General features: G+C 37.1%; 1 protein-coding gene and 1 long non-coding RNA gene across 2 annotated transcripts in view; one reads left to right on the forward strand and one right to left on the reverse strand.

Moving 5' to 3' along the window:
• The window catches only part of LOC307147689, a 249,122-nt gene that overhangs the window by 87,995 nt on the left and 140,780 nt on the right, over positions 1-20,347 (forward strand). The gene's annotated exons all lie outside the window — the stretch shown is intronic.
• The window catches only part of LOC307147643 (adhesion G-protein coupled receptor G6-like), a 42,913-nt gene that overhangs the window by 20,402 nt on the left and 2,164 nt on the right, over positions 1-20,347 (reverse strand). The window contains exons 2-11 of the mRNA XM_079852542.1: positions 20,116-20,187; positions 19,913-19,999; positions 19,660-19,815; positions 19,267-19,362; positions 16,270-16,344; positions 2,780-2,966; positions 2,540-2,702; positions 2,323-2,463; positions 2,085-2,198; positions 1,963-1,999 (exon numbers count right to left, since the gene is read on the reverse strand). Of these exons, the coding sequence (XP_079708668.1) occupies positions 1,963-1,999; positions 2,085-2,198; positions 2,323-2,463; positions 2,540-2,702; positions 2,780-2,966; positions 16,270-16,344; positions 19,267-19,362; positions 19,660-19,815; positions 19,913-19,999; positions 20,116-20,187 (1,128 nt within the window). The remainder of the gene's footprint in view (positions 1-1,962; positions 2,000-2,084; positions 2,199-2,322; positions 2,464-2,539; positions 2,703-2,779; positions 2,967-16,269; positions 16,345-19,266; positions 19,363-19,659; positions 19,816-19,912; positions 20,000-20,115; positions 20,188-20,347) is intronic.

The following is a 20,347-nucleotide window of genomic DNA, read 5'->3' on the forward strand; positions in this document are numbered from 1 at the left end:
GTCAGTACTCTGGATGGCAAGTCCACCCAGTATAATATGTAAGCTCATGTTTTGAATAGCTTGTCAATTAATGCAAGTAAGAATAAATACTTACTCATCCGAAATTCTATCCACGGCTGGATCAAGTCGCTCTTCAAAATACAAACGGTCGTCATCAGAGTAGTCGCGCTCCTCTTCTGATGAAAATCTGGACTCTTCGTCGCTAGTATCCAGGACGAACTGAAGGGCTTCCGCACCGGTGTACCGTGTCATCTTCCCAACGCGCAGGTGACGAAATGATGAAACTTGAAGCGTTTAATGCATTTGCTTGGGGGCGTTTACCTGTTTTACCTTGTGAATAGCGCGCTCCGTGAGTAGGCGTGAACGAATTAAAGTCAATGAGCTCGTAATGAGCTCGACTGGAATCGCTCTCTTTTTATACAGATTACAGAAGCTGATAATATTTGTTTTTTATATAAATGACTTCATTTAACAGATGCGATCTCAAGCTTTATGCCCGTGGGTCTGTTTGCCTGTTTGACTGAATTTTCGCGGAGTTATAGATCATTTTCGAACGCGTTTCAAATGGGAGTTTACTGACAGAGAGAAGGCAGAAATCGCATCATGTTAAAGTTTCTTTATTTGTCAAAAAGCAAAACACTTTATTTTTATTGTGAGTATACAGAAAAAAAATAGAAACTGAACAGGATCGATTGATGTATAACACGAAAATTAAAGATCAAAATTAACAGAGCATTTTGTGTTTATTTTTCATTGCTAAAAAAAAAAACGAGCAAAACGCGCCGGCGCGTTTTTGGTCCCCAGAGGGTTAACCTGCAATTTACACTTTGAATTTATCTGCTCTCAACGAGCCGCAGCAGATTACACAATAGAGAGAATAAACTGACACCTTTCAAAGTCTGTGATTGTAGCACCTCTTAGTGGTAAAAGGCAGCAAATACCCCCCCCCCCCTCCAATTATGCTGGTTGAGTACCAACTGTAGCATTTCACAATTTTTGCAAATCTAAAATATTTTTCTAAATAAAAATCAACACAACCTTTTTAACCTTTGCATGAATTTCTATCTGGTGATGGGGCCGTGCAAGGTACAGTAGTTTAAATCATTATGGATTCTGTGATTTATGATGAAATAAAAATTCATAGTTAAAAATATTGGTAATCAAATTAATTCATAAACCTTTAACAATTTTATGAATCTTTTCAGATTGTATTCTAATAGAAAAAAACACAACACTTTTTTTTTTTAATCAAACAAAGGGTTGCACCATAGGTTTACTGTATAAAATAGTCTTGGTAATATTCTTTAAACATTTTAAATTATATCATTATTCGTATTACTATGATAGTTAAACAGATCATGGATCAACTAGGATCCCTATAGGCTACTTGACATTGCACATCCTGTGATGTGACTATTGCGGATGCGCACATCGCGATAACGATGCTAAAACGATATATCGTGCAGCTCTAACGTCAAGTTAAACCAAACTTTTATTTTTGGAGGTTGTCGTGAAGGCCTTTGAGTTTCTTTATGTATCTAAAGATAGTTTTCTCAAATGAAACTGTGGACTGCTCATGAAGTGACTCTCAGAGCATCTGTGGAGATGAAGTTCATGTATTTATGTCCCCATATAGTGAGTTGGCAGACGCTGAAAACACCACGAGCGTCACACGTGCTTCAATGTGTGTGTGTGGTAGACAAAACTGTGGCACTCATTCACACAGATTTGATTAATTCATCCCAAATTTGCCAAATTCTGTTACATTCCCGCATTATACAGCCAATCCAATTTTTTATGATTGGATTCCGTAATTCCATCTGTGTTTTCTGTGTTGTGGAAATCACAGTGTCCTACTATTAAAGCAGCAGGCAGTGACCACAACCATTTTCGGAAATGAAAGTTATGAATTGTGAATGGTTCTGCTGACATAAGAACGGTGTAAAATTTATATACATTTACCTTTGCCATCCCAAGAACTGCAGGACGGCTCACCGACCTGTAAGAACATTTTTGATGATTATTTTGCTTCTACAGTGTCTGGTCTTTTTAACAAAATAAGATTTACATTAAACCTTCATTACCAGATCTTTCTGTGTAAAGAACATTTCTATATTGTCGGTAAGGTTGGAGATATTGGCGCCCATCATTATTCCATAAACCTCATTGTTCAAAACAGTGTAATTTTTAGTTTCATTCTAAATAAGAAGCCATAAAAGAGCAATCATTAATCATCTATAAATGTGTGTGAATAACATAGACCAAGAAAAATTTGTTAAAGGAATAGTTCACTCAAAAACATGCTTTTTAAAACAACATTACCTTATTTCCCATGTTTTTAAAACGTAAAAGTCCAACAAATGCACTTCCATTAAATTCCAGTCGTGATTTATCAAAGGCCTCGCTGGAAATCGTTACAGACCAGGAAAAGTCCTCGTTCAGGTCATTTTGACAGTCAAGAATCTGTGAAAAGAAGAATTATCATTGATAAATAAAGAGTCCTACCCAGATGTGCATGTTTATGCTTCTCATCCCTTACGTTTATCGTTTTCTGATCTGCAGAGTAGCATCCGTCTTCAGTTTCTGTGTTCTCAGCTTGCATTTGGAGAATACCATTAACATCCCCCATCACAATCGCCGCACTGCTTATATTGTTTTTTTTCATGTGCTCCGCCAGGGACTTTAGATTGTCCAAGGCAGCACTGCAAAACAGGCTTAATCACTCTGTATTCTGTAATACAGTTTTAATTTTAAAAGTCACTTGTATCCACACACTTACGATGCAGTTGAGGGATTAATTAATCCATTCTCGTATTTTAGATCATCTGAAGGCCGATTGTAAGTTGTATCGGGTTGTTTGTAACAGGCAGTTATGTTCGCTGTACAATTAGTAGATGTCTTATTGCAGGTCACACATGTCCATTTATCCCCCTTTGAAAGCAGAATGTATTTGCTTCCTCCATTGTCTTCAGCACACAGAAATAAAGAGGGAATGGATTTTATTAATATATTTGTGCAACTGAATGTCAAAGATTAAAGTGAAACTTATAAACACTATAATCTCAGCATTGTAGAGTTTTTAAGCATGTTCATCACAATTCTCATTCACATCGTCATGGACCAGTAATTAATAGGGATGTATGTTGCTTCTGCAACACTAGTGGCAACTAGTGGAATTACACAAATACAGCATATTTTGCAAATGCCTCTTCCACGTGTCATGCCTCCCTCAACTCAACAATCACAATAACTCTCTTAAGGGTGCTCGTGAAGGCACGTCTAAACAGGTAAAAGTAGGCTACATTCAATAAAAGGCCCAACATAGTTGGAATTAATTTAGCTGTGTTGCTATATGTCATGAGTGAGCAATTAATAAGGCAAACTTTTTCTAGAGGGTGTTTAGCTCCAAATTGCCTGAAAGTGTCTAGAATGCTTAGTAAGATTAACTGGTTCTGGTTGAATAACTGGTCGATTAGTAGGGGTGTAAATCGGACTGTTCATCACCATACGATATCGATTTTCTCAGGCAGCGATACGATATTTGACGATACCTCAAAAAATTCTGCGATATGAATCCAGGGTTTTTCCTGCATAGAGAATTATGAGGCGGCCGCCTCCGTCAAATTTCGTGCCCCCTCCGGCTCTCGACAAAATTCGGACAGTCACGTGGTCAGATAGTGTTTTTCCACCGTGATGGTTCTGTTGCGGTTACCGGCTTGTGTCCATTCTCAACCCGTATAGTGCTGCGACCGCAGGTCGGGCGGGCCAAGTAATACAAACATTCCATTCCAATTAATCGAGGGTGGATAACCGATAAATTATAATGTTTTGAATTTAATAAAGACACGGAACTCTCATCACGGTAAAACGAAATGAACGTGCGTCACTTTTACTTTCGTTTTCAACAACGTAACGTTAATTCTCTTCAGGGAAAACCCATCAAGGAAAACGTCAAGGCTTGACAATAACGCTTGTCTGGGACACGTGTGTTTTTTTTTTTTTTTTTGAAGGGAAAAGTGAGAGAGAATTGTACTACTTGTCCAACCGAACAAATACCCTGATTAACCCTCTGGGGACCAAAAACGCGCCGGCGCGTTTTGCTCGTTTTTTTTTTTAGCAATGAAAAATAAACACAAAATGCTCTGTTAATTTTGATCTTTAATTTTCGTGTTATACATCAATCGATCCTGTTCAGTTTCTATTTTTTTTCTGTATACTCACATTAAAAATAAAGTGTTTTGCTTTTTGACAAATAAAGAAACTTTAACATGATGCGATTTCTGCCTTCTCTCTGTCAGTAAACTCCCATTTGAAACGTGTTCGAAAATGATCTATCTGATCTAACTCCGCGAAAATTCAGTCAAACAGGCAAACAGACCCACGGGCATAAAGCTTGAGATCGCATCTTTTAAATGAAGTCATTTATATAAAAAACAAATATTATCAGCTTCTGTAATCTGTATAAAAAGAGAGCGATTCCAGTCGAGCTCATTACGAGCTCATTGACTTTAATTCGTTCACGCCTACTCACGGAGCGCGCTAATCACAAGAAAATGTGCTAAGCCATCTATGCAAAACAGGTAAACGCCCCCAAGCAAATGCATTAAACGCTTCAAGTTTTATCATTTCGTCACCTGCGCGTTGGGAAGATGACACGGTACACCGGTGCGGAAGCCCTTCAGTTCGTCCTGGATACTAGCGACGAAGAGTCCAGATTTTCATCAGAAGAGGAGCGCGACTACTCTGATGACGACCGTTTGTATTTTGAAGAGCGACTTGATGCAGCCGTGGATAGAATTTCGGATGAGTAAGTATTTATTCTTACTTGCATTAGTTGACAAGCTATTCAAAACATGAGCTTACATATTATACTGGGTGGACTTGCCATCCAGAGTATTGACATTTGATATCTACCTATATTCAACACGATCTAATGAAAGTGCATATCTATACCATGAATTTAATATCTCGTACCATTTCAACGTCAAAAATGTTTTGTTTTGTTTTTTTGTATACATATGCTACACCCCTTGGTTAGGAAATTTGTATTTGTATGTGTAGCCTAAATGATATGTTTAGATCATTATGTATGAAAGATAGAATTTAGAAATTATTTTAGAAAGTAGGCCTAGTAGGTGTTTAGATTATATTTTGACTATATAAATGCTGCCTCATTATCATTAACGATGCATGCTCGCAAATATCAGTTGTAAATGTGTGTAAATGTGCTGAAATGTGTAAATATACCCAGTTAATGAAGTGCACAAATGTGTTAGGCTAATGTTTGCGGTGTGCCTCTCCGGTAATGGCCCATTGACACGCATATAGGCTTATTGCACGCGTCTAAAATTATTTACATCAGTTATTCATTATAGACTAATGTTACTATAGTTATATTTATGTAATAATATTCTTCAACTTTTTTAAAAGGAATGTAGCTTCATCACTACCTCCGCCTGCAACTCGGAGTGCGCTTAGCAACACAGTCAGAAATCAGAAAGAGTAAGTACATATTTACCCACTATTTTACAGATGTTAGTTCAATTTTGTTTATACTTAGTGTTAATAATATGAGCCTGTATGACTTTATTATTTATTTTTGGAGATTGGTTGATGTTACATATGTTTTGTAACTTTTTTTAAAAGGAATGTAGCTTGTTCACTCTCGCCTTCTACTGCAACGAGGACACGCAGCAACAAAAATCAAAAAGAGTAAGTACATATTTACCTACTATTTTACAGATGTTAGTTACATTTTGTTTATATACTTAGTGATGATACAAATGTAGCCTATATGTGCCTGTGTGGCTTTGCAACAAATGTGTTGTTATGCATGCACAATATAACAATTATTGATTGGTAATGTTAATATAAAAGAGCTTATATTGTGTTGCTTTATCAGCATTGCTAAATGTCCATCAGTTATGCATGTGCTGGAATAGTACTCTGTAAAATATATGATAAAAATAGTTTTCAACTTTTTTTAAAAGGAATGTAGCTTGTTCACTCTCGCCTTCCACTGCAACTCGCAGGACACGGAGCAACGGAAATCAAAAAGAGTAAGTACATATATTTATCTACTATTTTTTTACCTACTACTGTGGCTTTGCAAAAAATGTGTTATGCATGCACAATATTACAATTATTGATTGGTAATGTTAATATAAAAGAGCTTATATATTTTTTGTTTTATCAACATGCTGATTGCCCTGCCCTGACATGCTGATAGTACTTTGATCAACCTTTATTAACCTTTATTAATATTATTACTTTTATAGGAATGTGGCAAAGAGGGCCAAGACAAACATTCAGACGAGCAACAAGGAGTCCACTCTGTCATGGAAAACAGAGACTGACATTGATATGGTTCCACAGACTCTGAGCTTCCTGCCTTTACTTTTGTTTATTTATTGCTCACAATTGCTTTGTTTATTGCCGACTGATTATTTATTTTGGTCACATTTGATTTGCTTAGAGCTCGCATCAACGGGGCATAAGCATTTACTGTGAGATACCTGCCTTTACTTTTGTTTTTACAAAATTACAATAAAACAGATTGAAAAACAAAACATTTGAATCTCCTCATTCTTTGTTCAGGCTGCCTCACTTGATGGCCCATTAGCACTTGGGGGACACTATGTCACACCTCTGGTCTGAATCTCATTAATATTGATGACCCATTACCACTCCCACGCATAAACCTCTTCTGACAAAAAAACTGTTTTACAATGTTTAAATCAATGTAGTGTTTTATGTGAACAATTAGGCAGGATGATTTTCACATAATTTTGAAGCTAGAACTCAAAGGGACATCATCAATTAGTCAAAAGTCTTGTGGACACATATTTAATGTGTTTTGTGTTCTTAAATCAGCAACTTTCATTTTATTTTTTTCCAATAACCACGCATAAACATTATTCTCTTAAAAATACAAACATCTACATACACGTTGCTCGCATATTATGGTAGCCCTGTTTGTGCTATATAGAGTGAATTTACACCTTTGCCATTAACATGTTTATAAATAACTGAAAAAAGCACAAATATCAAGGCATGTCAGAACATCTCAAGGACCCCAAAAACAGCTTGGTCCCCAGAGGGTTAAAACAATTTATTTAAAAATAAAAAATATCTAGGGAATCACCGAAAACATGAGGATGATTCTGTTTTATTTCATTTAATGTAAGTGGCGATTGATAGCCTATAGTTGATAATAATAGGCCTACCTAATGTACTGACGGTAACAATGTTGCAACAATGTTGTTAAGAATGTTGTTAAGAAACAATATATAGCTAGGCTACACACGACAAGAGTGCTGTTTTCCTGAATGCCATCAAGACTGAAACCGAGACTGATTTCATAACAGTTCATTAAACAGTTCAAATTAAGTCACTTACATTTTAGACGCAATGACTGTTTTTCTGTTTCTGCAGCGAAAATAAATCCAAACAAAGATCACAGCAGAACCATCGCGCATCTCACAACAACGAACACTTGTGGCATTACTGAATGATTCAGCGTTTTGAACGAATCGGTTGAGTCAAAAATTCAATGACCCATTCATAAACTGCCTCATTCTGAATAAATCAGCCGTTTGAACGAATCGTTTGAATGAATGACTCAATGACTCGCTCATTAAGACGGTAGCCTGCCGACTCCTACTGGCGGTTTAGTTTCATAAAGTATATTCTTTTCAACATTCCTTATTTGTATATTCAAAAATATTTAAAATAATCTCATTTAATACAGTTATAATTTTTCAATGTAAATAATTTAATTGATTGGTAACAGCCTGTGTCTTATTATTTTAATTGAATATATTGATCAAATTTAAGAATTTGAAATGAAAAATGGAGCATGCATTTAATAAAATTAGGAGAAAAAAATGCCCTTTATAAAAGGTACAAAAGATGTAATAAATGTAAATGTAGGAAGAACTTTTATTTTAAATAAATGTTCATTTTAAATCAGCCTACTTCAGTGTGATATGTTACCATCATGCTTAACACTGAGAATTTGAATAATTGTAATGTGGTCATCAGATGCAGATATCTAAATCAAAGAATATGGGCGGTTTGCGGGTGGATTATTTATTTTTAACAGTGGATTTGGGTGACTCAAAGTGCACCAGATTAATGAATTTATCTTTAAAATGTACAAAATTTTCTTCTGGGGGGCATGCCCCCGGACCCCCCTAGAGGTACCAACCTCCACCCACAAAAATGAATGTGGGAAACACATTAGGCTATATGATGCCCAACAAAAAATACCTTATTATTAAAATACATTATTAGGATTTTACCACCTCCGCCTCATTTTGAGCCAGGAAAAACCCTGGAATCGATTCGATTCAGGCCTATATTGATTGATTAATCGATATTTAGATATTATGTGCCAAGTTTACACAATCAGTTACGTTTATTGACTCACAAATGCAAACAAAATATATTACATGAACGTTTTATTAAACTCTTGCACACCCTTTCCCAATTTACAACAGAAGAGTTCATTTGCAAAAACAGATTAACTCCATTCTTGTTCATTTTCATAAATCATGTTTTTTTATTTTATTTTTTTTTTTATTGTGCATTTGAAGTAATATCAATCAAACTGCAGCTGGGTTGTTTTGGTTAAAGGTACAATATGTAAGAATTTTGCATTAAAATATCCCATAATCTCAAGGCCAGTGTTATATATTTTATTAAGTTGATTACTTACAATATCCCAAATGTTTCCAACTATTTTTAAATCGTGAGAAAATTGCGATTTTAACCAAGGAAACGGGGCGTTAGAGCAGGGGGGAGCTGGGAGTCGCCAGTCAATTGCGTCATATCCGCGTTACCCTCGGTTTCCGCTCGTACTGAGTGGAGTCCTGGACAAATGCGGAAGTTGTAGTTGTAGCGTCTATCAAGCAACAAACGTTAGCTTGTTCATGCAGTCATTATGGAACACAATTATTCTTTACCGATTGCAGCTGGTTCTGTCGACAAAGCATGCTTAATTTTATATTTTCCAAAAGTAGCATTCGGTAATAGTTATGTTTATGTAGGGGAAGTATTATTGCTTTAGATTTGTTTAGTTTATTGACATTGTTTATCACGTCTGGTGTTTATGGCCATGTAAATAAATATAGCATGTGTTATACATAAAGATTAATCAGTATTTTGGCAAATGATGTGGGTATGTTCGAATGTACTTTTACGAGAATTGTTGACAGTGAATTCGACATATACAGTAGCATCTGTGATAACCAATTTAGTATTAAACCTTACTTTTCTCACGGTTAATTCATTTTAATTAAATAAAAGTGTGATGAGGTTCAAGAGTCAGGAAGGAAGAAGACAGGGGTCGGGCGTGACTGGGACTCGTACTTTATTAAAATAAAGCAAAACAAACAAAAGTCGTGCACAACGCGCATTCACCATGGCGACGGCACAAAACAGTTCAGAATTGCGTCCAATTTTCTCTTCAGTCTCTCTCTCGTTCCAGCGCGCGGCTTATAAGCAGTCTCTCCACGCGGATCACAGCAATAAGACACAGGTGTTCGTCATTTGCACTTGACCTACTTGCGTCCCGCTCGTCTCTTCTCTCTCCCATTACAGACCGCGCTGAACCACGCCCCCCTCGCCACAAAAAACATGTCATTATAAAAATAGAACTTAGCCTCATCCATGAACATGATTTTTCGATTCCCGTCTGACTGATTTACATCATAGACTGTAAAAAATAGATTTACATCCACGGTGGAGTTTAAAACGACAGTTCCCATCATTCCACGCTCCTTCACATCGTCATCAAGCTACGCCGTTGTTGTTGTTTGGAATGTAGCGCCCTCTAGCGGCAAAAACATTCTTGCATATTGTACCTTTAAGTAATAATAACTAAAAAAATCCAGGTAACTTACAAAATTAAAGTTCATAATTTTTTTTTGATATTAAAAGTTTGTTTTTGTAGCAAAAGCAGATAACTCCACATTTCATGTTTCAGAGTTGAATGTATTAGGCTAAATAACATGAACCACGAGCAATACATTTGTTACTGTATTTATTAATCTTTGTTAATCTTAGTTGAACAAACAATGAACAGCTGTATTTTTATTATGTTACTTGACACAGTGCATTAGGCTAACTAATGTTAACAAATACAATTTTGTTTTAAATAATGTAGGCTACTAGTAAATGGTGAAATTAACATTAATAAAGATTAATAAATGCTGTAGAAGTGCAGTTTATTAAAGGTCCCGTTCTTCGTGATCCCATGTTTAAAACTTTAGTTAGTGTGTAATGTTGTTGTTAGAGTATAAATAATATCTGTAAAATTATAAAGCTCAAAGTTCAATGCCAAGCGAGATATTTTATTTAACAGAAGTCGCCTACAGTGAACGGTTGATTTGGACTACATCCCTCTACTTCCTTCTTTAATGACGTCACTAGAACCGTTTCTTGACTAACCTCCGCCCACAAAAAAGGAATACACGTTTGTCGCCATGTCGTCGAGACGCTGTTATTTTCATCCCGAGTCAAATCACCTTTGTTTTGACCCGCCCTGATCGTGTTCACAGCCATAGATGAGAATGTCTCCTCGTTGTAGGTGTTGTGTGGCTGGATGTATTAATCCACATATAATAGCTCTCTCTATTTACTCCCGAAATCTGAGGCAGCCAAGACGAGGTGGAATTATTTTGCTTTTAAAGAAAATGCTCCCTCAACTCTACCGAAATTCGTTTATGTACTTGCGCACTTCTTATAACTTACTGTGTTTACTCAGCTCTTACGGTGATTTTCTGAAGTAAAACTGACGCTTCATCTTTTGTGTGATGTACAAAAAACTTTATTAAACTCATCAGTATGTTTGATCATCATTTGGACCTGGTCCGAAACAGCAGACTTGTAGGCTATTAATAATGGATAGGCTACATACAAGCAGATGACAAATACGTTAAAACCGTAATTAAACTACTAAACTATACTTGTTCCAGCTACAGCACTCTGACTCTGTAGGCATTATTGTCCGACTCAAAATGAACACCGTTACTGAGAGTTTCTGATATTATCATCATTTCCGTGAGATGAAATTTTCCTGAGAGACTGAGCGCGAGCTCGTGAGGCTCCGCCCCCTGTGCCGTGCAGCAGCAGCTCATTTGCATTTAAAGGTCACACACTAAAACAGCGCGTTTTTCTGAGCCCCAAAAAATGTCAATTTAAACATGCTGTAAAAAATTATGTGTTGGGTATTTTGAGCTAAAACTTCACATACACACTCTGGGGACATCAGAGACTCATTTTACATCTTGTGAAAAGGGGCATAATACGGGACCTTTAATAGTTAATGTTAACTGATCTAGTTAACTAGAGTTTAACCTGTTAAGCTGCAACGCCACTTTTGAAAAATCCCCAGAAATGACATACCCAAACTGAAACAGATACAGTTCATGAACCCTTTGTACTAAAAGCACAAGTATGATCTCGTTTGAAAGCTGACACCTGGCAGTTTATTGTAAATGTAGAATTAATTATTGTCGTAATGACAAAAATTGTTATAAATAGCTTCAAAGTTTTGTAAAGTTATTAGAAATTATTTTTTATGAAACATCCTCATGAAAATAAAATTGAAGTTGGCACTGGAGCAATCTAGAAATGCACTACAGCTAAAGCCACATGTCTAAACATTTTATGTTTAAAATCTGAAGATAATAAGCCCAAAACTCTGTATTTAGTTAAATGTTTTTCAAGACCATGTCATGTGACTAACAGTTAGGGCTAGCTAGCATGTTAGCTTAGCACACCATCAATACACGACAATATATGAGATTAAAACCATGTTTATGCTCAAAGCGTACTTTATAACTCAAGCCGAATGTTTTAAATAATCTTCTGTGATCTAATTTAGCTTCAGATAAAAAAATCAGACAGAAAATATATTATTTGATAGTATTATGCACAATGATGAAGTCTATATAGATTAGCATTACATTATAAATATAATATATTATTATGAAAATACCTGGCATGGCTTGAAGAACACAGGCAAATCAGATATCATTGCAATCATGTTTATTGTCTTCAAAACATCTGTATCTGCATTTTACAGCGCGAACTCTGTAGCTTTGTGTGTGTTCGAGGCTTCCTGGAATGTCACATGATCATGGCTCTTCTTCATGTTTCATATATGGACTATATTACTGTGCATATAGCGCCCTCAGGCTATTGGTATGAATTGAAAACACTGTGAATTAGAATACCAAACGCTCATAAAGATTACATTGACGCATTTGGGTATAAATTCAATAAATATTATTCCTGTCTATAGAAATATGATGTAAATCTAAAAGAATCTATCAATATTTCTCCAAATCTGCACATTTTTGAGCTAAAGCCCTGAGGGACGTTGTTTTGTGTATCGCTGTCATGACGACAGCACGGGAGTTTATTATGAATGGGAGCGGCTGACGCGCATAATTCATATTAAAGGTATCGACTCATTTTTTCATTTCATAACTCCTGACACAAATTAAGACATAACTGTCACTATGAGTTTCTCAGAATACAATAGTGGTCAAATACTGAAACTTGAGTCTTATATCTTTTTAATGATGTATAGTTTGTCAAGGTATAACATTAAATCTGATAGTAATTTTGAATTAAATAAATAAAAAACGCTTCAGTGCGCCGACGCACTGGTGAAGCTTAACAGGTTAATAAATGGAACCTTATTGTAAAGTGTTACTTATTTGTTATACACTGATTCAGTGTTGGACAGATCAGTTGTTTTAACCATTCATTAAAGTGAATCGGTTCAAAGGAGTCATTAGTTCGCGAATCAGACGTATCATTAGCAGACTTGTTGTGTGATTATCCCGGCAGTTAGGACATTGCACAAGATTTGTCAACACAGAAAACATTTCATCATTGGATAGGTTTTGTTTTGTTTAGATTCCGCGTTAATTTGCCAATTCCGTGATTCCGTCCGCGATTCCGTGATCATGAAAATTATAGGGCCCTACGTTTACTAATTTTTGGGACAAATGACACCGTGTGCATTCGCTGGAAATTGATGTGGCCCGAAGTGTCCTGGATGGCGGGAAACCGACATAGTTTTCCTGAGGGCTCCGCTGCAAAAACAACCTCGGTTAGGACCTCTTCCCTCGTCCCTCAGGTCGCCCTTCTGGCTAGCGGACTTCGAGTGAGAGCATTTCCTCTGTTGCCAAGCTCCTCAGGGAGGGGCTCTGGAGGCAACGCTCTCCTTCTGCTCTTGCCTGTGGGGAGCTCGTAGACGGCTGAGGCTGGCCGCTTTTCTGGCCAGCCTTCCAGGATTTGGATTTTGAGCGGCGAGGGAGATATTGCTAAAATGCCGCAGATTGTTTCTTCGCCTCCTGAAACCTGTCGACGACAGTTGTAACTGCGTCACCGAACAGGCCAGAAGGCGAGAGCGGCGCATCCAGGAGAAAAGTTTTGTCTTTTTCTTTTATGCCTGACAAATTCAGCCACAGATGACTCTCCGTGGCTACCAGAGCTGACATGGAGTGGCCGATAGCACGGACCGTCTCCTTAGTAGCCCGGAGAGACAAATCTGTGGCTTTGCGAAGTTCAGCAATATCTTCAGGCGTAGGTCCCTCGCCCTCATTCAAATCCTTTAGTAGGTCGGCCTGGTATGCCTGCAAGATGGCCATAGTGTGCAGACATGAACCAGCCCGACCTGCCCACCAATGCAGAGGTATCTCTACATGGTTTGCTGGGCAGCGCCGGGGCTTTCAGGGATGATGCCGCTTCAAGAGAGAGGTAGCTGGCAAGAGCCTCCTCCATCTGCGGCCATCTTCCCAAACCCCAACTCTCTCCATGGCAGAAGGATAGGAAACACAAGATGAGTGGGGTTTCCCCCATGATTTAGAGATCTCTTTATGTAAATCAGGGAAAAATGGTAAGCCCCAGCGCTGAGGTTGTGAGCGGTGCTGCAGGAAGCGCTTATCCAGCTTGCTTTTATTTTGCACTTCCTGCTTATCAAGTGGCCAGTTGATGTTGAGTCTGGCCACTGCACGCGTCACAACCTCAACAAGCTCCTCATAAGCGGGAACGTGAACTGGTGAGTCTAGTTCACGTTCATCCGCCTCAATGCTGAGTACATCCACTTCCTCGGAAGCGGACAACTCAAGCACCGGACCCTCGTTACGGGCAGAAGAAGCCGTAGCGTGGGCTTCTGCACCATGAACGGGGGCTTCAGAACCTTCAGACCAAGAATGAGAAGGTGCCGCAGCAGTCTTATTCTCGTCTGCAAGGTCCCTTTGCAAACCCCACGATCGGAGTCGCTGCGCCGCCTCAACGGACGCAGGACCCGAACCGCGGGGGACGCGAGCCTGGCCATCCTCATCATAGATGGCCAGGCGGGAGCGCAGCACTCTGATGGGAAGTGCCTCGCAATGACCACAAGCAGCTCCCTCGAGATCTGCCCAGGCGTGCTGCACTCCCAAACAGTCCACACATAACTGATGTGTGTCCCCACCCGTGATATATCTAGGGCAGGGGTGCACACATTTCTTGAGCTACTCACTCGCCATTCTTGCTTAGATAAGTTTGACAAACAACACCAAATAAGACAGACAGTAACGGAGAGCGCTTGCTGAAGAGTGAAAGCTAAACGCGTGTGTGTGCCGGTGTCTATTTATACTTCCGGGTATGCCGTCACATGTTATGTCTAGGGCTGCAGCTATCGATTCTTTTTGTAATCGATTAATCTAGCACTTAATCGATCGATTAATCGGATAAATTTTTTTTTTGCATTTTTAAACAACCAAAAAAATAATGCATAACGAAAATGATGTGGCTGTAAAATGATCAAGCATTTGACTTTTATTTCAAAAAAAAAAAAAAACCAGAGGTATTTATTCCAACTCCAACATTTGGCACCAAAACTAAGCCTATTTATTGCAATTTTTACCCATTTAGTGTTTATAAGTGCCAGTGCCAACAATTATATAACAATACAGTTAAGTCAACTTAATGTAAAACATGTATAACATGTAAAACTATGAATACAAACTTAAATAGTAAAGGCCATTTGGCCTTAGTTTTGTCTTCTTAATACAACATTACAAAAAAGGATTGCACCTTCTGCAAATTACCCACCTGAGATAAAAATAAATGAATATAAAATATCAAGCCAAACAGGTACACAATGTATACAATTTATAAAAAAATAAATGTAAATAAATGACTTTTTCATCTGTAATCTCAAAACAAACATCAAAATGTACTTTTATAAACTTTTATAAACCCATCCAATATAATCACAATGAACACATCCAAAATAAAATCTTTTAACATGTATATAACAACTGCAAAGCGTCTAATTTGTAAACAAAATGATTTACGCACTAAATTCAATTGCTGTGAGGTTCGGGATGTGACGTCTGTTTTGAGAGTTTAAAAATACTGTTACGCACCGTTACTCCCGCCATCGCGCCAACTAAATTCAAAATGTATCACGCGCTATGGTGTGCTTCCTGAACATTGAACAACGGTCCGTGTGAAACAATCAGATCCCTGCGCGTATACTGCGCGTCATAGGAATTTAACGAGGCTTCGAAGCAGGGTTTTTGCCTCGAGGAATTTTTGTAATCGAGTTAATCGAGTAACTCGATGAATCGTTTCAGCCCTAGTTACGTCATGACGCAACACCAATCAGGATTGGAATAGTTTCATACATTCATTGGAATACATTCATACTTCAGAGGCGTGCGCTCAGGGAGCGTCCCCGAAGAGTCGTTTTTAACGACGCAGTGCACGTTCCCTTGAAAGGGAACACCTCCTAATGAGTCCTACAATAAAGATGACTGAGAACTGAGAAGAATAAGTACACCTGTCTAAATATTTGCTTTATGGTCAAGGAAAAGAGAAACAATGTGAGATTATCGGCGTATCAGCGAGAACATGCAGGACAAAAATCATTTTAAGTGTAGAGCTGGAGTATATGGTGTAATATTATGTGTGTAGAATGAAAATGTAAAAAAGCTGTCTTAGAATATTTTTTTTTTATTATCAAATATGCTGTCAGTTTACGTGTAAATAATTGTACAGAATTAAAATGCTGTTTTTTGAATATATTCATGTTTGTCCCTGGTTAAGAAGTACTGTAGTAAATCCTAAGGCTTGTGGATGGATAACTAGGTTTATAGTGTAATTTCACTTTATATTCTGCTGAGTTTGAGGAATGACATGCAGCAAATGAAACAACTAATAGAAAAGTATATTATAAATATTAAGACACAGACTCACCTCTGCATGTAGCATTGTCATATGTAGCTGTTTTACATGTCTTCTTAAGATCAACAGAAGAGATTTCCGGACAACCTCAAGAGACCATGACAACACACAATTCAACATAATTATCAAATCTTACTGTAGCTGACAATAATGAAAGTAATAAAAGAACAACAAAAATAAAACACAAAAGGGAGATGGTGTTGTCATTGGTTAGTTCATGAAAAGTAAAACATTGTGATGCTTTTAAAACATTTTTAAAACATTGATCTGTTTGTTTGAGCAGCTCGACACCTTTTTGTCCAACAAATGGCAGACAGGAGGAGTGTTGGGAAAACTGCTTTGAATAACAGTCTGTATGTGTGTGTTTGACTTACCACATCTGCACAGACCAAACTGCCACGTCATAATGGCATACAGTATGCTAGGGCTGGGACAATCAATTTATGCATCGCAATTCGTGGATAGATTCCAATATTTTCCGAATACATTGCCATTGTCTCTCGAATCGATTCAGAGCTTAGTTTATAACAGAAGATGGCGTTCTAGGCTATTTTTTAACCGCATGCTCAAAAGCTCACGAAGAAGAGCGTTCGTACGTTCGGCTGAGTCTGAGAATGTACTTGCACCTCAGAATGCTTTTTTGATGCAAGATTAATGTAAACAGCCCACTGCAAACACCCTTGTATTTCGCTTCAACCTTTTGGACCTTTATGAATGATTATTTTATGAAAGATTCAAGTGGTGTGTGTAAGGCATTGGAAGCAAGCAGATTACAGCTGTTTCTAAGGCAAGCAGTGCCATCTGCTGTTAAAAACTAAACTCAGAATTAGAGCTGGGCGATTTTTTTTTTTTTCCCTAAAAAAAACTCGATTTACGATTCGATTCGATCCCCCCCCCCCCCCATTTAAAACAAAATAACTGCGAACTGTAAATATATTTTAAAAATATATATTTATTGTATTTAAAGTGCATCAACATAAACAAAATTGCAAAGGAAAACCCTTTCTCTAACTGAAAAGTCACTGTGCAGTGTGCAACAAAGATTGTTAAACATCCAAATTATTTATACTGTATTTGGATTGAGCTAATAAAGGGCTGCGCCGCAGGGAGCGTGCTACGGAAACCCTGAAGGAAGATTTGGCGAATGCAAAATGTTGTCACGATACCAAAATTATTGTTTCGATACCAAGTCAAGAATTGCGATTTCGATACTTTTCCTGAAAAGGAGAAACACTCTCAAATATGATTGCTGTGCTTTATTTTAAAACCGGGACAACATTATAATCATATAACACACTAATAAATGAACATATGAACAGCAGATATATTAAACATTTGAACAAAATATGAAATATCAAAATATAAAAAAAAAATTAGAGCAATGACATAAAAGGTAAAAAAAATAAATAATTTAGCAGCATTATCTCAGTTATCATAAGAAACATAAGAGTTACCGGTAATAACTTTATCTTGATTCTGAACTTTGAATAAAAATATGAACAGCGATTATATTAAACAGTGTTTAATATTGGTAACATATGATAAGCCTCAGTGGTGATATATTTGACATATGGGGAGAGAGTTGTGGAAGGCCTATACTTCATGTTAAACATAAATATATAGCAGCAAAGACAACGTCGGCAGTGTTGACGGCAAAATAGGCTACAGAATAGTTCGTTCTGTATTGACAGGTGCAGTATTTGAAAATCGATAATATTTTTTTAAATTACATTATATCTGCATTTATGTCAAAACCTGAGACTTTCAAACATCAACATGTCATTTATTAATATGTATTCGTGTCAAAATGACATAGAAACATCTTTTCCTATTCTATTTTTCCTGGAAACGCTTCCAACACGCTTGCGTGAAAAATAGGCGTCGGTTCTATTTCTAGCACGCGGCTCGGGCGCACGTGTCAAGCAGGCAGTGTGCTAGCTCTAACCTGTTGTTAACATGGGAGCCGAAATAAAAATGGACACGCCACGCAGCTGAGACGCTCACGGCCTCACGCCACGCATCCAGTGTGTTGCTGGCCTTACAAATCTGGAACGCGGTCATTCTTATAAGTATCGATACTAATAAATTTAGGAATGCTGTGTTTTAATGTCTTAACTAGCAAGGAGTGCTTGGCGCATGATAATACCACTTTAAATTGTGTTCTAAATAGCAGAACTCATGTTCTGAGAAAATATTTTTGCGTGAATAATGATCATTGATTTGCTTAAAGCAATTAAAAATACTATTTGGACAGTGGAAGAGATTTAGAATAACTCTAATAAATCTCTGAAATGTATTTTATACAATTTTCTGAATGCATCGCAATTCTCTCTCGAAAAAAATCGATTTTATTTAAAAATCGAGTTGGGAGGTCAAATCGATTCATATTTTCAAAAAATCGATTTTTTTTCTCCCCCTCTTCAGTAGGCTATAGCGTACAATACATACTAGTGTTGCACGGTGCACCGATACTTCAAAAGTATCGCGATTCTCGGAAATTAAAAACGTCACGATTCCTAAATTTATTAGTATCGATACTTATAAAAATGACCGCGTTCCAGATTTGAAAAGTGTTAAATTCTGGATAAAGATTTCATGAAATTTCAGTGCTTACCTCCATTAATTTCAATGTGTATATCAGATTTAACACAGAGTTTAAATCATTCTGTTTACTTCCATTACTTTGCTCACTCCAGTAAAAGTGTCCGTAAACATGGTCTAGAGTGTCTGTCTGCACGGTCTGCACATATTTACGCCAGAATTTGGCAGTAAGTTTTGGGAGTTAATTTTTAGTCCGTCTCTGCAAAACGGACTTCAGGGTAGGAGATGGACTAAAATGAATGATCAAATATGATCAGAACATCAACTTGCCCTACATGCACTGTAGTATCAGCACAGACTCATTCCCACTGGCCTGTTACATCTGTCTTGTTAAATAACCACTGTCCTGCCCAAACTGAAGACATAAACTGAAATTAAAAAATACTTTAAAAGTGGACAAAATCTTACCTGTGTATGAGTATCCATTTGGGGTGCACACGGGCTTGCAGATGGGGGTGCAGATATCGGTGCAGACAGGTTTTTTACAGTTGCAAGTCTCCTTGTCTAATAACAATCCAGCTGAAAGAAAGTTAATCATTACAATACTCAGTAAATATAACTAGCCTAAAAGTCTATAGGTTTTATCCTAATTTGCTCTTTCAAACTCAAACACATTACAGTGTACACACCGAAGACAAACTGTTTGAAATTAGTCTACGTCTTTTTGCTTTGCATGGATTGACCAACAGTGGTAACATCATCATCACTGCAATGATCAATCATGACATCACTTATTTGTGAAAAATACATTTGTAATGTGTTTGTGTGCATTAAAATTATTTAATTTAGGATGAGACGCACTTGATTTTTGAACCTTTGATAGCAGACATTTCAATTCATCTGGCAAGAACCGCAGCTCTGTGTCTTTACACGTCTCATTCATTCTTACTTCATATTTCCCTCCATTATTTGTTATGCTGAAATTTTGTGTTTTTCTAGATGATATTTTGCACTGTCCTGGAAACAAGAGAGAATATTTGATAATTATTGAAAAAAAAAAAAAACTTTCTGAAGAGTTTTGAACTTGAGGACACAAATATACAAATGTTTTTACCTAGATAAGATGTGTTTATTCTGACATTCATTGTGCACAAATCTTTTATGTTTTCATCACAAGCTGGTGGACATATCAGTTTAATATCTGGAATAAACAGAAATCAAAGAGTTTTGAACTTGATCTGTCAGTCATCACAAGAACATTCAGATAAGTTTGCAGTATTACTTCAGTCACTTTAGCAGTGTATATTTCACATCTACCTTTTTCACGCGGTTCCCAGAAACATGCATTTGTCAAATTGACACCAACTATTTTTCTTTCTTTTGAGCAGCCTGCACAAATGAAGACGACATTAAAAACCTATTATTTAATGATGTAGTATGACATGCTAATGTAAAACTCTATAGGCTTAGATGCCACAATTTAGATTCACACATTTACAGTCATTGTTGTTTTAAACAAAAGCCATGGAATGTGATTATATATATATAT

This window comes from Squalius cephalus (assembly GCF_949319135.1).
Source record: "Squalius cephalus genome assembly, chromosome: 20".
In the NCBI taxonomy this organism is placed as follows: domain Eukaryota; kingdom Metazoa; phylum Chordata; class Actinopteri; order Cypriniformes; family Leuciscidae; genus Squalius; species Squalius cephalus.